Raw genomic sequence first — 24,213 nt, 5'->3', positions numbered from 1 at the left:
AATCTCATGTACATTGCGTTGATGTTCTTTGATCCCGGTGTTAAGGTGTCGGCCAGTTTGTCCTATATAAACTTGGTTGCAATCATTGCAAGGTATTTTATACACAACATTGGATCGTTTGCCGATGGGGATCTTATCTTTTCCCGTATCAAAAACTAATTGTAAATCTTTTGAATTTTTTCCAACAAACTTGACATTATGTTTGGCAAATTGGCGGTTCAGTGACTCAAAGAGACCAGATACATATGGGATAGGGATATATGTAGTAGCAGGTCTATTGTTATCGTCTGCGGGAGCAGAGTCAATATTATTGTCAGGTAAGTTGTTGATGTAGGTGCGTCTCTTATTAATATGTTTGTATAATAGGCCATGAGGATAATCATTCCATCTTAGTATATTGTATATGAGCGACAGGTTTTTTTCCTGGAACTCTGTACTAGAAAGTTTGATGGCTCGGTCAACTAGGGTAATGATGGTGCCTAATTTGTAGGACATTGGGTGGTGAAAATTAAAATTCAGATATCTTTGAGACCAGGTTTTTTTGTGGAACCAATCTGTTTTGATACTGTTGTTGTTGTGTATCAGCAATACATCTAAGAAATTGATAGCGTTATTTTCTTCTGTTTCGATAGTAAATTGTAAACGTGGATGATATCGGTTAAAAATGTTAAGAGTGTGATCTATTTTTTCTTTAGGAACAGCAGTAAGAATATCATCAACACATCGAAAATAGAACGGTAAATCAAAATCAAGATTGTTAATGCAAGACACTTTAACTACGACAATACAAACATCCTTTGTGAAGAACCCAATTATTATAAAAGACTATTACTAGAAATGTGCAACATTGTAGGTCACACCAATTCCGTTCATCTTAGACAAGATGTTGAACATTTAAGTAGTATTTACAAACCTCTAATCTCCGCCCACACAACAAATATTGTTTAACCTTAACTAGATAAAATAAAATTTTTGTCCCCATAACACAGTTTTTCTACATAATTTTTTTCACAAAATATATTTTGTTTTTCTGTATAATTGTTTATATTAGGTTCACCTTCACTCTGGATCATATTTGTTTCTCCCATCAGTCGTTATTCACCTGTTGACCCAATCGGTTCAACCAACAATAATTTTTGTTAAACATGTGGAACATAGTCATAAAGAGCCTACCTCCACTTCTTGGACACTTTGCAAATTAATTTTACTGCTAAAAAGACCTTCTTTAAAAACCTTTTAACACAATGACATACTGACTGTGAAGAAACATAGTTCTTTAATCTTTTTGATTAATGACTTCCTACTATTAACTCCTACATGTAAAATAACTAGAAGATTGACATTGACCACCGTCACTCAAAGAACATTGTCTCCACTAATTGTAAATTGTGAATTCGACTACATCTTAGTCCACTTACTTATTAAAAAAAGGTAAATAACACTTTAAGCCATTCTTTTTTCAATTAATCAAATTGTTCTTACTAACCAATAATATATAATAGCCCTAAGAGTATTACATCTACAATATTTAATGTCTGATTGTACTTCTAGTATTATTATGTATATAAAAGAAAATTTTTTTTGTTGTTCTTGACAGTTAAATAAATAAATCGTTCTGAGGAGGGCCCATATCCGGGTCGAAACGTTAACTAAAAATACGTTTACTTAATTGACCGATCACCAAGATTCTATGATAGAGATGAAAAAACACCTCACGCATTAAATTCAAATTTACCGCCGCAGGATAACAGCTTACAGTTTTTTACTTCTAACTGATTTCTTATTATTATTTTTTTTTTCGAACCTTTTTCGAACTTGCGCGAAGTTTTTTTTTACCCACGTCGTTCTTTGTTAAATAACGAAAAAAATGAGATCCTTAACGATCAGACGTGTACCCGAAAGATGGAATTTACTAATTAGGGCGTTTTTTCACGCCCTGTTACCAGAATAGTGAAGAAAACAAAAAAAAACAAGTAACGCCACCGTTCAAGGGTTAACGATACATTTCATTGTCACGTGTTGAATTATATCCCAATCAACATAATTGAGTAAATCTTTTTCTGTGCTTTTCTGTTTCTCTCTGTCTCCGTGTCGTCCGACTAATTTTTGAAACTCGTCCTTTTGCATTATTTTTCCTTTCTTCTTTGTCATCATTACTTTGTTTTCAAGCTTAAACCGACGCTAAGGAGACGGCTGAATACCCGAGGTTGAGTATAACGCTTTAACCGTGTAAAATGATATCTCTTTGGGAAAAGTTTTGTGAATCTTCTTTTATACCGGTGTTTTAAGTTTCGTTAAGTAAGATTGATTCCCGTGGCAGTTTAAGAAGCTCTTCGGCCAGGGGATTACGAATTTGTTCCAACGGCTCGCGGCTCAGCTGAGCAAAGCAGCCTTGGCAGCAGATGATATACGCAAAATTGTTTGATTTGAGAGATTTGAGTTTGAGAGATAAAAGAGTGGTAAAACTATGAGGTGAACAAATGAAGGAGAAGACGATTTCATAACAAGCATTCGTATGTTTATGAGTTAAACTTCTTTGATCCATCAATTTATCGCTCGATCGTAATACGGTTCTGAAGTATTTATCGAAATGCGATAATTTATATTGCATCCGCTTATCTGTATCGGCCATAGGCTGAAAATAGTGCGGGTCAAGTACAGCGTTAGATAATATGTATCATTGCTCCGTGATAACTTGTTTGTTTGGCATTGATAAAGTGATCACCTGACGGGGATAAATCGTTATCTTTGTAGTCCTTTTATCTCTAAGATGCAGAAGATATCCAAGATATTAGTTGCGATAAATTCCCCCGTGAGTTTCACCGCTTGGTCTCATCGACAGATGTAAATTTGTTTCAGTTCAGTTACAAGCAAAACTTGAAACCACGTGGAAAAAGGCAAAAATAGAATGCATCTGCAAATCGAACAATTCAGCGACGAAATAAAGGATCTGATGAAAACCGTGTACCAGAATCCGTTTCGTGGTGATTTTGTTAAAGTGAACGGCGTAACGATGCCGGAAAAATATGAAAAGTTGGCGGACGCCATTGAGAACTTCCAAGTTCGCGACGACGATGTCTGGGTTTGCAGCTTCCCGAAGACCGGTGAGAATGAGAAAACTTGCAAGCTCTCAGGTAACGCGACAAGATCAGTTCTGATTCCTGTCACTTTTCAACAGGCACGACTTGGTCGCAGGAAATGGTTTGGTGCATCGCGAATGATCTCGATTACGAACGAGCAAAAGTTCCTCTGACGGACAGGTTTCCTTACTTCGAGTAAGTTCGAAAGCTCAGCTATTTTGATTCAATTTGCTTCAGCATATCCATATTTTTTGGTTTCAACAGTATTTCGGCGCATGGCGACTTTCCTGCAATGGTGGAGGCCAATCCTGGAATCCAGGTACCCAGCCAGCTAGTTGACAGTTTCAATTACACAGCCAATGTACCCAGTCCGCGATTCATCAAGACCCATCTACCGTTCAATCTCCTTCCGCGGCAGCTCCGAACCGGGGAGAAAAGGCCAAAAATTATTTACATCGTTCGCAACGTCAAGGATACTTGCATCTCTTACTATCATTTCATGAGAATCTTGGAAGATCTGCAAGGGAGCTTCGAGGACTGGTGCAATCTCTTTCTTAATGATGCTGGTTCGTACGAATGATCGCCACTTTACTCTCGCTTCGCATAATTCATCCACGAGGTGCATAACAATTATCTTGTAAGCGAAACCGTTATTTTTTGTAATTTCAATGTATTTCAGTAATGTACGGACCATTTTGGAAGCACGCGCTTGGTTATTGGAAGAAAAGAATCGACGAGAATCTGCTGTTCTTGAAGTACGAGGATATGAAAAAGGTCAGACTCACTGATTATTTATCAACTGCATTCCAATCACTACATTCACTCCGTTGCGTCCACTCGTTTAAATTTCTACTCATTGATGATCCGATTCCATAGGATTTACCGAGAGTAATAAAGAAGACTGCGACGTTCCTCGAGAAGAATTTGACCACCGATCAGTTGTCGTCCCTGACCGAGCACTTGAGTTTCGAGAACATGAAAGCAAATCCAGCGGTGAACAACGAACATTTGATTTATGGAATTAAGAAATTGACGCAATCGAAAGTCGATGGAAAATTCATGAGGAGTGGCGAGATGAACCAATGGAAATCCGAGATGAGTCCGGATATCATCGAACGATTCGACCAGCAGACGCGAGAAAATTTGAAGGGAACTCGTCTGTACTTTTGAAGAGAATGTAGCGTACAATAGCTTTACGTAACATCGTAAAAAAGTCCGTCAACACGGCAAGGCTTGGCCAGCGTATTTAGTTAATAAATGTATGACACTTTACACAATTGGTAGAAAAATAAGAGGCCATCATCACGAGCGGCAAACGTCATCAACAACGCTGTGGAGGGAGTGCCATTGTAGAGCTTTGCTATCGTGATCGCGTCACTACGCCACGAACCAATCGCGCCGGGGAATAAACCGAGAAAGATCGTCACTGTTGAACTTCTCCCTCCGTCAGCGCTCGGCCGCTCCGTAAATAACTTTTACACAAAATAAAAATATTCGTAAACATTTGGACAGTTATAAAATATTTTCATACGCACATTCTCCACGTAACCTTTAATACAAAATGGTACATACACTTCCACCCAAAATTGCTTTCAGTTTTGATTTCATTACGCGGCATGTTATAAAAAGCAAGCTGCTCGGGTGTGAGGTCTTCTTCGATCCAGAAATTACCGTATCCCATGGATTTTTTATTGAAGAATGATCTCCAGGCTGCAATGTGCTAAGTTATATGCGTGTTTTTGTTTCTAAAATATTTTCACTGCTTTACTTTGAATTCGATAAAATTGAATGATGTAATATTTTGTATGCCTTATCAATTGACTGGAAATACAATGGCTGTTATCTATAGAACGTAATCGTTGCTCAATTATTATCTATATCAAACCCAAGCTCCCATAATGCAATTGTTGCAAAGGGTAATTTATTTATATTTATTTTTTGAGTCATTGAATATATTTGACCGAACTGACGATTTCGACTATGATGGAAATGGTAAGACTGGTATATTTCGGTTCTCTGTTCACCGATTACATTCATACAGTGGTTAAATGAGAGCTCTTCAAGCCTATGTTCTGAATAAGATCGTCAAATGTCGCGGCTGATCGTGAAAGGGTAGAAATATGTGATAATATTTTAAAGAGACTGCCTCACGTGCTTGAACTTTTTTTCTTTCGTCTCAGTACACTTGGCGTGAGACACTTTCGTGTCTATTGATTAAATAATATTCCATTATCTTCTTCGTAAGTCAACCCGATCTTTACTCAGAGAAGTATCGGAACGTACTTACTCGTTCCAAAAGCAAGGAATTTGCGGGGCTTGTGACGAAAATGAAATGATCCGAACATTACATATTTGTTATGTACCTGTTGAAGAAATGTACGTACATAGTAGTTACATACATTATTAGCTGCCACATTCTGTGATAAAATAATGACAAGAAACGGCTTTGTTTGTTAAATGAATATTTGATATTATTTTTCTGTTGAGATACGTTGCAATGATAACATAGCCAAAAACACGGACCGTTTTATTCACGTAACATTTTATAACACAAGAAATATTATATAACATATACCGATAATCATCTGGAACGATGTTTGCTCGATAATTTGTTTTGAAATCGATAAAGTTATCACCCGACGAGTATTAATCTTTGAGAGGCAGGATATATCCAATATATTCCGTGCTATGCATTCCGCCGTGATTTTCACCTCTCAGTCTCACCGACAGATGTGAATCAGTTCAGTCCAGTGATTGAAACTTCAACCCACGTAGAAAGAGGCAAAATTAGAATGCATCTACAAATAGAACGGTTTAGTGATGAATTGGAGGATATGATGAAAACCATGTACAATCATCCTTTTCGTAATGGTCTTATTAAAGTGAATGGCTTCACGATGCCAGGAACATATGAAAAGTCTGCGGACGCCATTGAGAACTTCCAAGTTCGCGACGACGATGTCTGGGCTTGCAGCTTCCCGAAGACCGGTGGGAATGAGAAAACTTGCAAGCTCTCAGATAACGCGACAAGATCAACTCTGATTCCTGTCACTTTTCAACAGGCACGACTTGGACGCAGGAAATGGTTTGGTGCATCGCGAATGATCTGGATTACGAACGAGGAAAGGTTCCTCTGACGGAAAGGTTTCCCCACTTGGAGTGAGTTCGAAAGCTCTGCTAATTGAATTAGTTTGCTTAAAAATAGTCGTATTTTTTTGGTTTGAACAGTCTTTCGACGCGTGCCGACTTCTCCGCCATAGTGAAAGCCAATCCTGAAATCCACATACCCAGAGAAATGGTTGACAGTATCAATTACACAGCCAATTTACCCAGGCCGCGATTCATCAAGACCCATCTACCGTTCAATCTTCTTCCGCGGCAGCTCCGAACCGGGGAGAAAAGGCCAAAAATTATTTACATCGTTCGCAACGTCAAGGATACTTGCATCTCTTACTATCATTTCACTAGAATCTTGGAAGGTCTGCAAGGGAGCTTCGAGGACTGGTGTAATCTCTTTCTCCAAGATGCTGGTTCGTACAAATGATCGCTACTTTACTCTCACTTTGCATAATTCAATTATCAAGTGAACAACAATTATCTTTTAAACTGTAATTGAAACTGCAAGTTCTGAAAGGATCGTCATAATTCCAATTCATTTCAGTGATGTACGGACCATTCTGGAAGCATGCGCTTGATTACTGGGAGAAGAGAGTCGAAAAGAATCTGCTGTTCTTGAAGTATTAGGACATGAAACAGATGAGACTCGCTGATTTGTCAGCTCAATTCCCGTCACTCCATTTACTGGACCATTTACGCACATCTGAATTTCTACTCATTGATGATCCGATTCCATAGGATTTACCGAGGGTAATAAAGAAGACTGCGACGTTCCTCGAGAAGAATTTGACCACCGATCAGTTGTCGTCCCTGACCGAGCACTTGAGTTTCGAGAACATGAAAGCAAATCCAGCGGTGAACAACGAACATTTGATTTATGGAATTAAGAAATTGACGCAATCGAAAGTCGATGGAAAATTCATGAGGAATGGTGAGATGAACCAATGGAAATCCGAGATGAGTCCGGATATCATCGAACGATTCGACCACTGGACGCGAGAAAATTTGAAGGGAACTCGTCTGTACTTTTAAAGAGAATGTAGCGTACAATAGCTTTAGGTAACATCGTAAAAAAGTCCGTCAACACGGCAAAGCGTGACTAGCGCATCTGGTTAATGAATGTATGATACTTTGTACAATGTGTAAAAAAATAAAATATTATGGTATCTTACTTACCGTATACGATATCACCATATTAGTTGTCTAATTCTAATGTAAAGTGGTTAGAACATTACTTTATTCATCAAGAATCCGGCTAGGCCGAATAAACTTTACGATCGTTTCTCCTATTGCCGAAGTCGATACTGCTCGTGATACTGCTGAAGCCCTGCGAGTGGATACTCCATGTGTCATCATTCAAGGCTATTAGGGTTCTCGTGGCCATCGTGGCCATCCTACTGCGAGTTTTCTCTATCCTGCTTCATGGATTTCTATGGCCGTCGTCTGTCAGTTGCCCAAGGCTTCTAGCTTCGCCGCTTTCGGGAAAGCTTTTTACCGTATCTGCGGTACCTCCATTCGCTCAGTCACGCTCGGGGATTCAAATGCCAATCAACACAGCCCAAACGCACGACGCGGTTGAGTTGTACGAATTTGGTACTCCTGAAGCGCTGAACCTGATGACGGTTCCGATCTGTGCGACAAGTCACAGAAGCATCCTTGATACGCTTTTTGATCTCTGCTTCATAATTATTTGCGTCTGAACGCCTGACAAGAAAATCATAAATCGCTTTGGTCGGAGATTCCCGGAAAACTTTCAACATAGTCCTTGTTCGACTATGATGCGTTATACCTCTACGTTAATCTTATGAACTTCTTTTTCAGTATCAAGTTGTTATCTATATCTATGAATTATTCTTATGCATGTGACGATATTGTGCGATTTTAAAATTGCCCGCTAAAGTTTGCGTCACACAGCCACCTATATTTAGGTGTCAAGCTAGAGAAACGTCTGAAAATATGAACACTCCACGGAAAGGCGGCAAGCTGGCAGATCTTCAATTCCCCGTAGAAATCACAGAGTCATTGTTAATATCATTTCGTCAAGTTCAACAAATCGTCATCACCATTTGATCTTCTTAGTGAACAGAGACGTGTTGTTGGAAAATAAAACAAACGAATTCACGCCGTCGACGTAATCGTAAATTTTGAAACCTTTTGCATCGCTGAGTCAGCACGTACACGACATCAGGAAACGTGGTTGCCCTTATCTTAAAATTCTCCTTAATACCTGGATGATCACACGACGGAGCTTCTGCTGAATATGAACAACGGGCTAAGTGATGTTTGAATTATTTTTGACTCTTAAACTAGACTCGTTATTATCAAAGACAATTTTATAGTCTGACGCGTGTTAATTCCTGCCATCTACCAAATTTCATTTATGATTATGTGATACTTGATTTACCATAACAATATTTATCGGCGAATTTTACCTTAGTTCTCACTGTCTGAATAAATGTATAAGTATGTGATTTTGATTGTAGTAACAATGGACATGACTGGAGGATTTGTTAACGTTATTTATATTTCATTTATTAGATTCAGTGTCATATTCATCATCGGTATTGTTTTTGTTAGCCGGATCATGCCATTTTTTCATTAAAGACTCAAATTCTTGACCTTCCATAAGTTAACATTTGTCTCTACGTTGTTCGCTGATATTTATATGCCAGACCAAGAACAAATATTTATAAGCATTTTGATTCTGACTTTCTTCTTCTCTTTTATTTGATAAACCATCAGTCTCGTGCATATTCGGGTATACTGACGTAACATCTGTATGAGTTCGGTTTTATCCATTCAGAGTTCGATTATTTTGGAGAAGAAGCTGCCAATCAACTCTCGGGCGGAACAATTTGTCCTCAGAATCGCAGTAAGGCCCCTTCGTAGTTTTGGCATAACGTTACGCGATATTAAAACGTACTGGAATGAATTCGTTCATGCACTATTTCGACGTAATTTTTCGAAAATAATCAATTGGGCGCAGTCCCAATACGCTGCGATCGACGCATCATGAGTTGCAGCCTAAAAACGAGAACCTGAATTTTCGACATTTTTCAGCAGGTGCTTTTTTCCTCGTATCTTCTCTCCCGTTGATCCCACGCTCCTTTTGCTGCGTTTTCTAAGTTCCTTGGGGTCCAATTGGTCGGGAAAGAGTCATACGAATCAATTCTGAGACGAAAAATTTTTTGGTAAAAAAAAAAGGAAGGTTAACCCCTTTGTATTTTTGGCGAAAATTTTCGCGATTTTCAAAAGTGCTGGAATAAATTAATTGTGGCACTATTCCGACGTAATTTTGCGAGAGAAATCGATTGGGCGCAGTCCCAATACGCTGCGATCAACGCATCGAAAGTTACAGCCAAAAAACGAAAACTTGAATTTTCGACATTTTTCAGCAGGTGCTTTTTTCCTCGTATCTTCTCTCCCGTTGATCCCACGCTCCTTTTGCTGCGTTTTCTGAGTTCCTTGGGGTCCAATTGGTCGGGAAAGAGTCATACGAATCAATTCTGAGACGAAAAATTTTTTGGTAAAAAAAAAAGGAAGGTTAACCCCTTTGTATTTTTGGCGAAAATTTTCGCGATTTTCAAAAGTGCTGGAATAAATTAATTGTGGCACTATTCCGACGTAATTTTGCGAGAGAAATCGATTGGGCGCAGTCCCAATACGCTGCGATCAACGCATCGAAAGTTACAGCCAAAAAACGAAAACCTGAATTTTCGACATTTTTCAGCAGGTGCTTTTTTCCTCGTATCTTCTCTCCCGTTGATCCCACGCTCCTTTTGCTGCGTTTTCTGAGTTCCTTGGGATCCAATTGGTCGGGAAAGAGTCATACGAATCAATTCTGAGACGAAAAATTTTTTGGTAAAAAAAAAAGGAAGGTTAACCCCTTTGTAGTTTTGACGAAAATTTTCGCGATTTTCAAAAGCGCTGGAATAAATTAATTGTGGCACTATTCCGACGTAATTTTGCGGGAGAAATCGATTGGGCGCAGTCCCAATACGCTGCGATCAACGCATCGAAAGTTACGGCCAAAAAACGAAAACCTGAATTTTCGACATTTTTCAGAAGGTGCTTTTTTCCTCGTATCTTCTCTCCCTTCGATCCCACGCTCCTTTTGCTGCGTTTTCTGAGTTCCTTGGAGTCCAATTGGTCGGGAAAGAGTCATACGAATCAATTCTGAGACGAAAAATTTTTTGGTAAGAAAAAAAGGAAGGTTAACCCCTTTGTATTTTTGGCGAAAATTTTCGCGATTTTCAAAAGTGCTGGAATGAATTAATTGTGGCACTATTCCGACGTAATTTTGCGAGAGAAATCGATTGGGCGCAGTCCCAATACGCTGCGATCAACGCATCGAAAGTTACAGCCAAAAAACGAAAACCTGAATTTTCGACATTTTTCAGCAGGTGCTTTTTTCCTCGTATCTTCTCTCCCGTTGATCCCACGCTCCTTTTGCTGCGTTTTCTGAGTTCCTTGGGATCCAATTGGTCGGGAAAGAGTCATACGAATCAATTCTGAGACGAAAAATTTTTTGGTAAAAAAAAAAGGAAGGTTAACCCCTTTGTATTTTTGGCGAAAATTTTTGCGATTTTCAAAAGCGCTGGAATAAATTAATTGTGGCACTATTCCGACGTAATTTTGCGGGAGAAATCGATTGGGCGCAGTCCCAATACGCTGCGATCAACGCATCGAAAGTTACGGCCAAAAAACGAAAACCTGAATTTTCGACATTTTTCAGAAGGTGCTTTTTTCCTCGTATCTTCTCTCCCTTCGATCCCACGCTCCTTTTGCTGCGTTTTCTGAGTTCCTTGGAGTCCAATTGGTCGGGAAAGAGTCATACCAATCAATTCTGAGACGAAAAATTTTTTGGTAAAAAAAAAAGGAAGGTTAACCCCTTTGTATTTTTGGCGAAAATTTTCGCGATTTTCAAAAGCGCTGGAATAAATTAATTGTGGCACTATTCCGACGTCATTTTGCGAGAGAAATCGATTGGGCGCAGTCCCAATACGCTGCGATCAACGCATCGAAAGTTACAGCCAAAAAACGAAAACCTGAATTTTCGACGTTTTTCAGCAGGTGCTTTTTTCCTCGTATCTTCTCTCCCGTTGATCCCACGCTCCTTTTGCTGCGTTTTCTGAGTTCCTTGGGGTCCAATTGGTCGGGAAAGAGTCATACGAATCAATTCTGAGACGAAAAATTTTTTGGTAAAAAACAAAGGAAGGTTAACCCCTTTGTATTTTTGGCGAAAATTTTCGCGATTTTCAAAAGTGCTGGAATAAATTAATTGTGGCACTATTCCGACGTAATTTTGCGAGAGAAATCGATTGGGCGCAGTCCCAATACGCTGCGATCAACGCATCGGAAGTTACAGCCAAAAAACGAAAACCTGAATTTTCGACATTTTTCAGCAGGTGCTTTTTTCCTCGTATCTTCTCTCCCGTTGATCCCACGCTCCTTTTGCTGCGTTTTCTGAGTTCCTTGGGATCCAATTGGTCGGGAAAGAGTCATACGAATCAATTCTGAGACGAAAAATTTTTTGGTAAAAAAAAAAGGAAGGTTAACCCCTTTGTATTTTTGGCGAAAATTTTCGCGATTTTCAAAAGCGCTGGAATAAATTAATTGTGGCACTATTCCGACGTAATTTTGCGGGAGAAATCGATTGGGCGCAGTCCCAATACGCTGCGATCTACGCATCGAAAGTTACAGCCAAAAAACGAAAACCTGAATTTTCGACATTTTTCAGCAGGTGCTTTTTTCCTCGTATCTTCTCTCCCGTTGATCCCACGCTCCTTTTGCTGCGTTTTCTGAGTTCCTTGGGATCCAATTGGTCGGGAAAGAGTCATACGAATCAATTCTGAGACGAAAAATTTTTTGGTAAAAAAAAAAGGAAGGTTAACCCCTTTGTATTTTTGGCGAAAATTTTCGCGATTTTCAAAAGTGCTGGAATAAATTAATTGTGGCACTATTCCGACGTAATTTTGCGAGAGAAATCGATTGGGCGCAGTATCAATACGCTGCGATCAACGCATCGAAAGTTACAGCCAAAAAACGAAAACTTGAATTTTCGACATTTTTCAGCAGGTGCTTTTTTCCTCGTATCTTCTCTCCCGTTGATCCCACGCTCCTTTTGCTGCGTTTTCTGAGTTCCTTGGGGTCCAATTGGTCGGGAAGGAGTCATACGAATCAATTCTGAGACGAAAAATTTTTTGGTAAAAAAAAAAGGAAGGTTAACCCCTTTGTATTTTTGGCGAAAATTTTCGCGATTTTCAAAAGTGCTGGAATAAATTAATTGTGGCACTATTCCGACGTAATTTTGCGAGAGAAATCGATTGGGCGCAGTCCCAATACGCTGCGATCAACGCATCGAAAGTTACAGCCGAAAAACGAAAACCTGAATTTTCGACATTTTTCAGCAGGTGCTTTTTTCCACGTATCTTCTCTCCCGTTGATCCCACGCTCCTTTTGCTGCGTTTTCTGAGTTCCTTGGGATCCAATTGGTCGGAAAAGAGTCATACGAATCAATTCTGAGACGAAAAATTTTTTGGTAAAAAAAAAAGGAAGGTTAACCCCTTTGTATTTTTGGCGAAAATTTTCGCGATTTCCAAAAGTGCTGGAATAAATTAATTGTGGCACTATTCCGACGTAATTTTGCGAGAGAAATCGATTGGGCGCAGTCCCAATACGCTGCGATCAACGCATCGAAAGTTACAGCCAAAAAACGAAAACCTGAATTTTCGACATTTCTCGGCAGGTGCTTTTTTCCTCGTATCTTCTCTTCCGTTGATCCCACGCTCCTTTTGCTGCGTTTTCTGAGTTCCTTGGGGTCCAATTGGTCGGGAAAGAGTCATACGAATCAATTCTGAGACGAAAAATTTTTTGGTAAAAAACAAAGGAAGGTTAACCCCTTTGTATTTTTGGCGAAAATTTTCGCGATTTTCAAAAGTGCTGGAATAAATTAATTGTGGCACTATTCCGACGTAATTTTGCGAGAGAAATCGATTGGGCGCAGTCCCAATACGCTGCGATCAACGCATCGAAAGTTACAGCCAAAAAACGAAAACCTGAATTTTCGACATTTTTCAGCAGGTGCTTTTTTCCTCGTATCTTCTCTCCCGTTGATCCCACGCTCCTTTTGCTGCGTTTTCTGAGTTCCTTGGGATCCAATTGGTCGGGAAAGAGTCATACGAATCAATTCTGAGACGAAAAATTTTTTGGTAAAAAAAAAAGGAAGGTTAACCCCTTTGTATTTTTGGCGAAAATTTTCGCGATTTTCAAAAGCGCTGGAATAAATTAATTGTGGCACTATTCCGACGTAATTTTGCGAGAGAAATCGATTGGGCGCAGTCCCAATACGCTGCGATCAACGCATCGAAAGTTACAGCCAAAAAACGGAAACCCGAATTTTCGACATTTTTCAGCAGGTGCTTTTTTCCTCGTATCTTCTCTCCCGTTGATCCCACGCTCCTTTTGCTGCGTTTTCTGAGTTCCTTGGGGTCCAATTGGTCGGGAAAGAGTCATACGAATCAATTCTGAGACGAAAAATTTTTTGGTAAAAAACAAAGGAAGGTTAACCCCTTTGTATTTTTGGCGAAAATTTTCGCGATTTTCAAAAGTGCTGGAATAAATTAATTGTGGCACTATTCCGACGTAATTTTGCGAGAGAAATCGATTGGGCGCAGTCCCAATACGCTGCGATCAACGCATCGGAAGTTACAGCCAAAAAACGAAAACCTGAATTTTCGACATTTTTCAGCAGGTGCTTTTTTCCTCGTATCTTCTCTCCCGTTGATCCCACGCTCCTTTTGCTGCGTTTTCTGAGTTCCTTGGGATCCAATTGGTCGGGAAAGAGTCATACGAATCAATTCTGAGACGAAAAATTTTTTGGTAAAAAAAAAAGGAAGGTTAACCCCTTTGTATTTTTGGCGAAAATTTTCGCGATTTTCAAAAGCGCTGGAATAAATTAATTGTGGCACTATTCCGACGTAATTTTGCGGGAGAAATCGATTGGGCGCAGTCCCAATACGCTGCGATCTACGCATCGAAAGTTACAGCCAAAAAACGAAAACCTGAATTTTCGACATTTTTCAGCAGGTGCTTTTTTCCTCGTATCTTCTCTCCCGTTGATCCCACGCTCCTTTTGCTGCGTTTTCTGAGTTCCTTGGGATCCAATTGGTCGGGAAAAAGTCATACGAATCAATTCTGAGACGAAAAATTTTTTGGTAAAAAAAAAAGGAAGGTTAACCCCTTTGTATTTTTGGCGAAAATTTTCGCGATTTTCAAAAGTGCTGGAATAAATTAATTGTGGCACTATTCCGACGTAATTTTGCGAGAGAAATCGATTGGGCGCAGTATCAATACGCTGCGATCAACGCATCGAAAGTTACAGCCAAAAAACGAAAACTTGAATTTTCGACATTTTTCAGCAGGTGCTTTTTTCCTCGTATCTTCTCTCCCGTTGATCCCACGCTCCTTTTGCTGCGTTTTCTGAGTTCCTTGGGGTCCAATTGGTCGGGAAAGAGTCATACGAATCAATTCTGAGACGAAAAATTTTTTGGTAAAAAAAAAAGGAAGGTTAACCCCTTTGTATTTTTGGCGAAAATTTTCGCGATTTTCAAAAGTGCTGGAATAAATTAATTGTGGCACTATTCCGACGTAATTTTGCGAGAGAAATCGATTGGGCGCAGTCCCAATACGCTGCGATCAACGCATCGAAAGTTACAGCCGAAAAACGAAAACCTGAATTTCGACATTTTTCAGCAGGTGCTTTTTTCCACGTATCTTCTCTCCCGTTGATCCCACGCTCCTTTTGCTGCGTTTTCTGAGTTCCTTGGGATCCAATTGGTCGGAAAAGAGTCATACGAATCAATTCTGAGACGAAAAATTTTTTGGTAAAAAAAAAAGGAAGGTTAACCCCTTTGTATTTTTGGCGAAAATTTTCGCGATTTCCAAAAGTGCTGGAATAAATTAATTGTGGCACTATTCCGACGTAATTTTGCGAGAGAAATCGATTGGGCGCAGTCCCAATATGCTGCGATCAACGCATCGAAAGTTACAGCCAAAAAACGAAAACCTGAATTTTCGACATTTCTCGGCAGGTGCTTTTTTCCTCGTATCTTCTCTTCCGTTGATCCCACGCTCCTTTTGCTGCGTTTTCTGAGTTCCTTGGGGTCCAATTGGTCGGGAAAGAGTCATACGAATCAATTCTGAGACGAAAAATTTTTTGGTAAAAAACAAAGGAAGGTTAACCCCTTTGTATTTTTGGCGAAAATTTTCGCGATTTTCAAAAGTGCTGGAATAAATTAATTGTGGCACTATTCCGACGTAATTTTGCGAGAGAAATCGATTGGGCGCAGTCCCAATACGCTGCGATCAACGCATCGAAAGTTACAGCCAAAAAACGAAAACCTGAATTTTCGACATTTTTCAGCAGGTGCTTTTTTCCTCGTATCTTCTCTCCCGTTGATCCCACGCTCCTTTTGCTGCGTTTTCTGAGTTCCTTGGGATCCAATTGGTCGGGAAAGAGTCATACGAATCAATTCTGAGACGAAAAATTTTTTGGTAAAAAAAAAAGGAAGGTTAACCCCTTTGTATTTTTGGCGAAAATTTTCGCGATTTTCAAAAGCGCTGGAATAAATTAATTGTGGCACTATTCCGACGTAATTTTGCGAGAGAAATCGATTGGGCGCAGTCCCAATACGCTGCGATCAACGCATCGAAAGTTACAGCCAAAAAACGAAAACCCGAATTTTCGACATTTTTCAGCAGGTGCTTTTTTCCTCGTATCTTCTCTCCCGTTGATCCCACGCTCCTTTTGCTGCGTTTTCTGAGTTCCTTGGGATCCAATTGGTCGGGAAAGAGTCATACGAATCAATTCTGAGACGAAAAATTTTTTGGTAAAAAAAAAAGGAAGGTTAACCCCTTTGTATTTTTGGCGAAAATTTTCGCGATTTTCAAAAGCGCTGGAATAAATTAATTGTGGCACTATTCCGACGTAATTTTGCGGGAGGAATCGATTGGGCGCAGTCCCAATACGCTGCGATCAACGCATCGAAAGTTACGGCCAAAAAACGAAAACCTGAATTTTCGACATTTTTCAGAAGGTGCTTTTTTCCTCGTATCTTCTCTCCCTTCGATCCCACGCTCCTTTTGCTGCGTTTTCTGAGTTCCTTGGAGTCCAATTGGTCGGGAAAGAGTCATACAAATCGATTCTGAGACGAAAAATTTTTTGGTAAAAAAAAAAGGAAGGTTAACCCCTTTGTATTTTTGTCGAAAATTTTCGCGATTTTCAAAAGTGCTGGAATAAATTAATTGTGGCACTATACCGACGTAATTTTGCGAGAGAAATCGATTGGGCGCAGTCCCAATACGCTGCGATCAACGCATCGAAAGTTACAGCCGAAAAACGAAAACCTGAATTTTCGACATTTTTCAGAAGGTGCTTTTTTCCTCGTATCTTCTCTCCCTTCGATCCCACGCTCCTTTTGCTGCGTTTTCTGAGTCCCTTGGGATCCAATTGGTCGGAAAAGAGTCATACGAATCAATTCTGAGACGAAAAATTTTTTGGTAAAAAAAAAAGGAAGGTTAACCCCTTTGTATTTTTGGTGAAAATTTTCGCGATTTCCAAAAGTGCTGGAATAAATTAATTGTGGCACTATTCCGACGTAATTTTGCGAGAGAAATCGAATGGGCGCAGTCCCAATACGCTGCGATCAACGCATCGAAAGTTACAGCCAAAAAACGAAAACCTGAATTTTCGACATTTCTCGGCAGGTGCTTTTTTCCTCGTATCTTCTCTTCCGTTGATCCCACGCTCCTTTTGCTGCGTTTTCTGAGTTCCTTGGGGTCCAATTGGTCGGGAAAGAGTCATACGAATCAATTCTGAGACGAAAAATTTTTTGGTAAAAAACAAAGGAAGGTTAACCCCTTTGTATTTTTGGCGAAAATTTTCGCGATTTTCAAAAGTGCTGGAATAAATTAATTGTGGCACTATTCCGACGTAATTTTGCGAGAGAAATCGATTGGGCGCAGTCCCAATACGCTGCGATCAACGCATCGAAAGTTACAGCCAAAAAACGAAAACCTGAATTTTCGACATTTTTCAGCAGGTGCTTTTTTCCTCGTATCTTCTCTCCCGTTGATCCCACGCTCCTTTTGCTGCGTTTTCTGAGTTCCTTGGGATCCAATTGGTCGGGAAAGAGTCATACGAATCAATTCTGAGACGAAAAATTTTTTGGTAAAAAAAAAAGGAAGGTTAACCCCTTTGTATTTTTGGCGAAAATTTTCGCGATTTTCAAAAGCGCTGGAATAAATTAATTGTGGCACTATTCCGACGTAATTTTGCGGGAGAAATCGATTGGGCGCAGTCCCAATACGCTGCGATCAACGCATCGAAAGTTACGGCCAAAAAACGAAAACCTGAATTTTCGACATTTTTCAGAAGGTGCTTTTTTCCTCGTATCTTCTCTCCCTTCGATCCCACGCTCCTTTTGCTGCGTTTTCTGAGTTCCTTGGAGTCCAATTGGTCGGGAAAGAGTCATACAAATCAATTCTGAGACGAAAAATTTTTTGGTAAAAAAAAAAGGAAGGTTAACCCCTTTGTATTTTTGTCGAAAATTTTCGCGATTTTCAAAAGTGCTGGAATAAATTAATTGTGGCACTATTCCGACGTAATTTTGCGAGAGAAATCGATTGGGCGCAGTCCCAATACGCTGCGATCAACGCATCGAAAGTTACAGCCGAAAAACGAAAACCTGAATTTTCGACATTTTTCAGAAGGTGCTTTTTTCCTCGTATCTTCTCTCCCTTCGATCCCACGCTCCTTTTGCTGCGTTTTCTGAGTCCCTTGGGATCCAATTGGTCGGAAAAGAGTCATACGAATCAATTCTGAGACGAAAAATTTTTTGGTAAAAAAAAAAGGAAGGTTAACCCCTTTGTATTTTTGGTGCAAATTTTCGCGATTTCCAAAAGTGCTGGAATAAATTAATTGTGGCACTATTCCGACGTAATTTTGCGAGAGAAATCGATTGGGCGCAGTCCCAATACGCTGCGATCAACGCATCGAAAGTTACAGCCAAAAAACGAAAACCTGAATTTTCGACATTTCTCGGCAGGTGCTTTTTTCCTCGTATCTTCTCTTCCGTTGATCCCACGCTCCTTTTGCTGCGTTTTCTGAGTTCCTTGGGGTCCAATTGGTCGGGAAAGAGTCATACGAATCAATTCTGAGACGAAAAATTTTTTGGTAAAAAACAAAGGAAGGTTAACCCCTTTGTATTTTTGGCGAAAATTTTCGCGATTTTCAAAAGTGCTGGAATAAATTAATTGTGGCACTATTCCGACGTAATTTTGCGAGAGAAATCGATTGGGCGCAGTCCCAATACGCTGCGATCAACGCATCGAAAGTTACACCAAAAAAACGAAAACCTGAATTTTCGACATTTTTCAGCAGGTGCTTTTTTCCTCGTATCTTCTCTCCCGTTGATCCCACGCTCCTTTTGCTGCGTTTTCTGAGTTCCTTGGGATCCAATTGGTCGGGAAAGAGTCATACGAATCAATTCTGAGACGAAAAATTTTTTGGTAAAAAAAAAAGGAAGGTTAACCCCTTTGTATTTTTGGCGAAAATTTTCGCGATTTTCAAAAGCGCTGGAATAAATTAATTGTGGCACTATTCCGACGTAATTTTGCGGGAGAAATCGATTGGGCGCAGTCCCAATACGCTGCGATCAACGCATCGAAAGGTACGGCCAAAAAACGAAAACCTGAATTTTCGACATTTTTCAGAAGGTGCTTTTTTCCTCGTATCTTCTCTCCCTTCGATCCCACGCTCCTTTTGCTGCGTTTTCTGAGTTCCTTGGAGTCCAATTGGTCGGGAAAGAGTCATACAAATCAATTCTGAGACGAAAAATTTTTTGGTAAAAAAAAAAGGAAGGTTAACCCCTTTGTATTTTTGTCGAAAATTTTCGCGATTTTCAAAAGTGCTGGAATAAATTAATTGTGGCACTATTCCGACGTAATTTTGCGAGAGAAATCGATTGGGCGCAGTCCCAATACGCTGCGATCAACGCATCGAAAGTTACAGCCGAAAAACGAAAACCTGAATTTTCGACATTTTTCAGCAGGTGCTTTTTTCCACGTATCTTCTCTCCCGTTGATCCCACGCTCCTTTTGCTGCGTTTTCTGAGTTCCTTGGGATCCAATTGGTCGGAAAAGAGTCATACGAATCAATTCTGAGACGAAAAATTTTTTGGTAAAAAAAAAAGGAAGGTTAACCCCTTTGTATTTTTGGCGATAATTTTCGCGATTTTCAAAAGCGCTGGAATAAATTAATTGTGGCACTATTCCGACGTAATTTTGCGGGAGAAATCGATTGGGCGCAGTCCCAATACGCTGCGATCAACGCATCGAAAGTTACGGCCAAAAAACGAAAACCTGAATTTTCGACATTTTTCAGAAGGTGCTTTTTTCCTCGTATCTTCTCTCCCTTCGATCCCACGCTCCTTTTGCTGCGTTTTCTGAGTTCCTTGGAGTCCAATTGGTCGGGAAAGAGTCATACGAATCAATTCTGAGACGAAAAATTTTTTGGTAAAAAAAAAAGGAAGGTTAACCCCTTTGTATTTTTGGCGAAAATTTTCGCGATTTTCAAAAGTGCTGGAATAAATTAATTGTGGCACTATTCCGACGTAATTTTGCGAGAGAAATCGATTGGGCGCAGTCCCAATACGCTGCGATCACCGCATCGAAAGTTACAGCCAAAAAACGAAAACCTGAATTTTCGACATTTTTCAGCAGGTGCTTTTTTCCTCGTATCTTCTCTCCCGTTGATCCCACGCTCCTTTTGCTGCGTTTTCTGAGATCCTTGGGGTCCAATTGGTCGGGAAAGAGTCATACGAATCAATTCTGAGACGAAAAATTTTTTGGTAAAAAAAAAAGGAAGGTTAACCCCTTTGTATTTTTGGCGAAAATTTTCGCGATTTTCAAAAGTGCTGGAATAAATTAATTGTGGCACTATTCCGACGTAATTTTGCGAGAGAAATCGATTGGGCGCAGTCCCAATACGCAGCGATCAACGCATCGAAAGTTACAGCCAAAAAACGAAAACCTGAATTTTCGACATTTTTCAGCAGGTGCTTTCTTCTTCGTATCTTCTCTCCCGTTGATCCCACGCTCCTTTTGCTGCGTTTTCTGAGTTCCTTGGAATCCAATTGGTCGGGAAAGAGTCATACGAATCAATTCTGAGACGAAAAATTTTTTGGTAAAAAAAAAAGGAAGGTTAACCCCTTTGTATTTTTGGCGAAAATTTTCGCGATTTTCAAAAGTGCTGGAATAAATTAATTGTGGCACTATTCCGACGTAATTTTGCGAGAGAAATCGATTGGGCGCAGTCCCAATACGCTGCGATCAACGCATCGAAAGTTACAGCCAAAAAACGAAAACCTGAATTTTCGACATTTTTCAGCAGGTGCTTTTTTCCTCGTATCTTCTCTCCCGTTGATCCCACGCTCCTTTTGCTGCGTTTTCTGAGTTCCTTGGGATCCAATTGGTCGGGAAAGAGTCATACGAATCAATTCTGAGACGAAAAATTTTTTGGTAAAAAAAAAAGGAAGGTTAACCCCTTTGTAGTTTTGACGAAAATTTTCGCGATTTTCAAAAGCGCTGGAATAAATTAATTGTGGCACTATTCCGACGTAATTTTGCGGGAGAAATCGATTGGGCGCAGTCCCAATACGCTGCGATCAACGCATCGAAAGTTACGGCCAAAAAACGAAAACCTGAATTTTCGACATTTTTCAGAAGGTGCTTTTTTCCTCGTATCTTCTCTCCCTTCGATCCCACGCTCCTTTTGCTGCGTTTTCTGAGTTCCTTGGAGTCCAATTGGTCGGGAAAGAGTCATACGAATCAATTCTGAGACGAAAAATTTTTTGGTAAGAAAAAAAGGAAGGTTAACCCCTTTGTATTTTTGGCGAAAATTTTCGCGATTTTCAAAAGTGCTGGAATGAATTAATTGTGGCACTATTCCGACGTAATTTTGCGAGAGAAATCGATTGGGCGCAGTCCCAATACGCTGCGATCAACGCATCGAAAGTTACAGCCAAAAAACGAAAACCTGAATTTTCGACATTTTTCAGCAGGTGCTTTTTTCCTCGTATCTTCTCTCCCGTTGATCCCACGCTCCTTTTGCTGCGTTTTCTGAGTTCCTTGGGATCCAATTGGTCGGGAAAGAGTCATACGAATCAATTCTGAGACGAAAAATTTTTTGGTAAAAAAAAAAGGAAGGTTAACCCCTTTGTATTTTTGGCGAAAATTTTTGCGATTTTCAAAAGCGCTGGAATAAATTAATTGTGGCACTATTCCGACGTAATTTTGCGGGAGAAATCGATTGGGCGCAGTCCCAATACGCTGCGATCAACGCATCGAAAGTTACGGCCAAAAAACGAAAACCTGAATTTTCGACATTTTTCAGAAGGTGCTTTTTTCCTCGTATCTTCTCTCCCTTCGATCCCACGCTCCTTTTGCTGCGTTTTCTGAGTTCCTTGGAGTCCAATTGGTCGGGAAAGAGTCATACCAATCAATTCTGAGACGAAAAATTTTTTGGTAAAAAAAAAAGGAAGGTTAACCCCTTTGTATTTTTGGCGAAAATTTTCGCGATTTTCAAAAGCGCTGGAATAAATTAATTGTGGCACTATTCCGACGTCATTTTGCGAGAGAAATCGATTGGGCGCAGTCCCAATACGCTGCGATCAACGCATCGAAAGTTACAGCCAAAAAACGAAAACCTGAATTTTCGACGTTTTTCAGCAGGTGCTTTTTTCCTCGTATCTTCTCTCCCGTTGATCCCACGCTCCTTTTGCTGCGTTTTCTGAGTTCCTTGGGGTCCAATTGGTCGGGAAAGAGTCATACGAATCAATTCTGAGACGAAAAATTTTTTGGTAAAAAACAAAGGAAGGTTAACCCCTTTGTATTTTTGGCGAAAATTTTCGCGATTTTCAAAAGTGCTGGAATAAATTAATTGTGGCACTATTCCGACGTAATTTTGCGAGAGAAATCGATTGGGCGCAGTCCCAATACGCTGCGATCAACGCATCGGAAGTTACAGCCAAAAAACGAAAACCTGAATTTTCGACATTTTTCAGCAGGTGCTTTTTTCCTCGTATCTTCTCTCCCGTTGATCCCACGCTCCTTTTGCTGCGTTTTCTGAGTTCCTTGGGATCCAATTGGTCGGGAAAGAGTCATACGAATCAATTCTGAGACGAAAAATTTTTTGGTAAAAAAAAAAGGAAGGTTAACCCCTTTGTATTTTTGGCGAAAATTTTCGCGATTTTCAAAAGCGCTGGAATAAATTAATTGTGGCACTATTCCGACGTAATTTTGCGGGAGAAATCGATTGGGCGCAGTCCCAATACGCTGCGATCTACGCATCGAAAGTTACAGCCAAAAAACGAAAACCTGAATTTTCGACATTTTTCAGCAGGTGCTTTTTTCCTCGTATCTTCTCTCCCGTTGATCCCACGCTCCTTTTGCTGCGTTTTCTGAGTTCCTTGGGATCCAATTGGTCGGGAAAGAGTCATACGAATCAATTCTGAGACGAAAAATTTTTTGGTAAAAAAAAAAGGAAGGTTAACCCCTTTGTATTTTTGGCGAAAATTTTCGCGATTTTCAAAAGTGCTGGAATAAATTAATTGTGGCACTATTCCGACGTAATTTTGCGAGAGAAATCGATTGGGCGCAGTATCAATACGCTGCGATCAACGCATCGAAAGTTACAGCCAAAAAACGAAAACTTGAATTTTCGACATTTTTCAGCAGGTGCTTTTTTCCTCGTATCTTCTCTCCCGTTGATCCCACGCTCCTTTTGCTGCGTTTTCTGAGTTCCTTGGGGTCCAATTGGTCGGGAAGGAGTCATACGAATCAATTCTGAGACGAAAAATTTTTTGGTAAAAAAAAAAGGAAGGTTAACCCCTTTGTATTTTTGGCGAAAATTTTCGCGATTTTCAAAAGTGCTGGAATAAATTAATTGTGGCACTATTCCGACGTAATTTTGCGAGAGAAATCGATTGGGCGCAGTCCCAATACGCTGCGATCAACGCATCGAAAGTTACAGCCGAAAAACGAAAACCTGAATTTTCGACATTTTTCAGCAGGTGCTTTTTTCCACGTATCTTCTCTCCCGTTGATCCCACGCTCCTTTTGCTGCGTTTTCTGAGTTCCTTGGGATCCAATTGGTCGGAAAAGAGTCATACGAATCAATTCTGAGACGAAAAATTTTTTGGTAAAAAAAAAAGGAAGGTTAACCCCTTTGTATTTTTGGCGAAAATTTTCGCGATTTCCAAAAGTGCTGGAATAAATTAATTGTGGCACTATTCCGACGTAATTTTGCGAGAGAAATCGATTGGGCGCAGTCCCAATACGCTGCGATCAACGCATCGAAAGTTACAGCCAAAAAACGAAAACCTGAATTTTCGACATTTCTCGGCAGGTGCTTTTTTCCTCGTATCTTCTCTTCCGTTGATCCCACGCTCCTTTTGCTGCGTTTTCTGAGTTCCTTGGGGTCCAATTGGTCGGGAAAGAGTCATACGAATCAATTCTGAGACGAAAAATTTTTTGGTAAAAAACAAAGGAAGGTTAACCCCTTTGTATTTTTGGCGAAAATTTTCGCGATTTTCAAAAGTGCTGGAATAAATTAATTGTGGCACTATTCCGACGTAATTTTGCGAGAGAAATCGATTGGGCGCAGTCCCAATACGCTGCGATCAACGCATCGAAAGTTACAGCCAAAAAACGAAAACCTGAATTTTCGACATTTTTCAGCAGGTGCTTTTTTCCTCGTATCTTCTCTCCCGTTGATCCCACGCTCCTTTTGCTGCGTTTTCTGAGTTCCTTGGGATCCAATTGGTCGGGAAAGAGTCATACGAATCAATTCTGAGACGAAAAATTTTTTGGTAAAAAAAAAAGGAAGGTTAACCCCTTTGTATTTTTGGCGAAAATTTTCGCGATTTTCAAAAGCGCTGGAATAAATTAATTGTGG

General features: G+C 40.0%; 2 protein-coding genes across 2 annotated transcripts; both read left to right on the top strand.

Moving 5' to 3' along the window:
- Positions 1-1,104: 1,104 nt before the first annotated feature.
- LOC107218128 (luciferin sulfotransferase) lies at positions 1,105-4,931 on the top strand. Its single transcript, XM_046734048.1, has 6 exons — positions 1,105-1,430; positions 2,858-3,104; positions 3,179-3,275; positions 3,345-3,646; positions 3,760-3,854; positions 3,957-4,931. Exons 2-6 carry the CDS (start codon positions 2,909-2,911, stop codon positions 4,248-4,250), a joined length of 984 nt encoding a protein of 327 aa, XP_046590004.1. The 5' UTR covers positions 1,105-1,430; positions 2,858-2,908; the 3' UTR covers positions 4,251-4,931.
- An 839-nt stretch (positions 4,932-5,770) lies between these two features.
- LOC107218127 (luciferin sulfotransferase-like) lies at positions 5,771-7,053 on the top strand. The gene is made up of 5 exons (XM_046734049.1): positions 5,771-6,068; positions 6,143-6,239; positions 6,309-6,610; positions 6,742-6,836; positions 6,936-7,053. The coding sequence occupies exons 1-4, from the start codon at positions 5,873-5,875 to the stop codon at positions 6,822-6,824; spliced, it is 678 nt and encodes a 225-aa protein (XP_046590005.1). The 5' UTR covers positions 5,771-5,872; the 3' UTR covers positions 6,825-6,836; positions 6,936-7,053.
- The last annotated feature ends 17,160 nt before the right edge of the window (positions 7,054-24,213 follow it).

This window comes from Neodiprion lecontei, chromosome 3, assembly GCF_021901455.1.
Source record: "Neodiprion lecontei isolate iyNeoLeco1 chromosome 3, iyNeoLeco1.1, whole genome shotgun sequence".
Classification (NCBI taxonomy): Eukaryota; Metazoa; Arthropoda; class Insecta; order Hymenoptera; family Diprionidae; genus Neodiprion; species Neodiprion lecontei.
The sequence above is the reverse complement of the archived record's forward strand: the minus strand, read 5'-3'. Positions and strand labels throughout refer to the sequence as shown.

What these genes read in the sequence shown, in the direction of transcription:
- LOC107218128 (XM_046734048.1), top strand. Translation starts at nt 2,909, where the DNA reads ATGCATCTGCAAATCGAACAATTCAGCGACGAAATAAAGGATCTGATG. An exon ending in GACAGGTTTCCTTACTTCGA is followed by an intron (nt 3,276 to 3,344) that starts GTAAGTTCGAAA and finishes TGGTTTCAACAG; the next exon opens with TATTTCGGCGCATGGCGACT. An exon ending in AGTACGAGGATATGAAAAAG is followed by an intron (nt 3,855 to 3,956) that starts GTCAGACTCACT and finishes CCGATTCCATAG; the next exon opens with GATTTACCGAGAGTAATAAA.
- LOC107218127 (XM_046734049.1), top strand. Translation starts at nt 5,873, where the DNA reads ATGCATCTACAAATAGAACGGTTTAGTGATGAATTGGAGGATATGATG. An exon ending in TTGCAGCTTCCCGAAGACCG is followed by an intron (nt 6,069 to 6,142) that starts GTGGGAATGAGA and finishes ACTTTTCAACAG; the next exon opens with GCACGACTTGGACGCAGGAA. An exon ending in GAAAGGTTTCCCCACTTGGA is followed by an intron (nt 6,240 to 6,308) that starts GTGAGTTCGAAA and finishes TGGTTTGAACAG; the next exon opens with TCTTTCGACGCGTGCCGACT.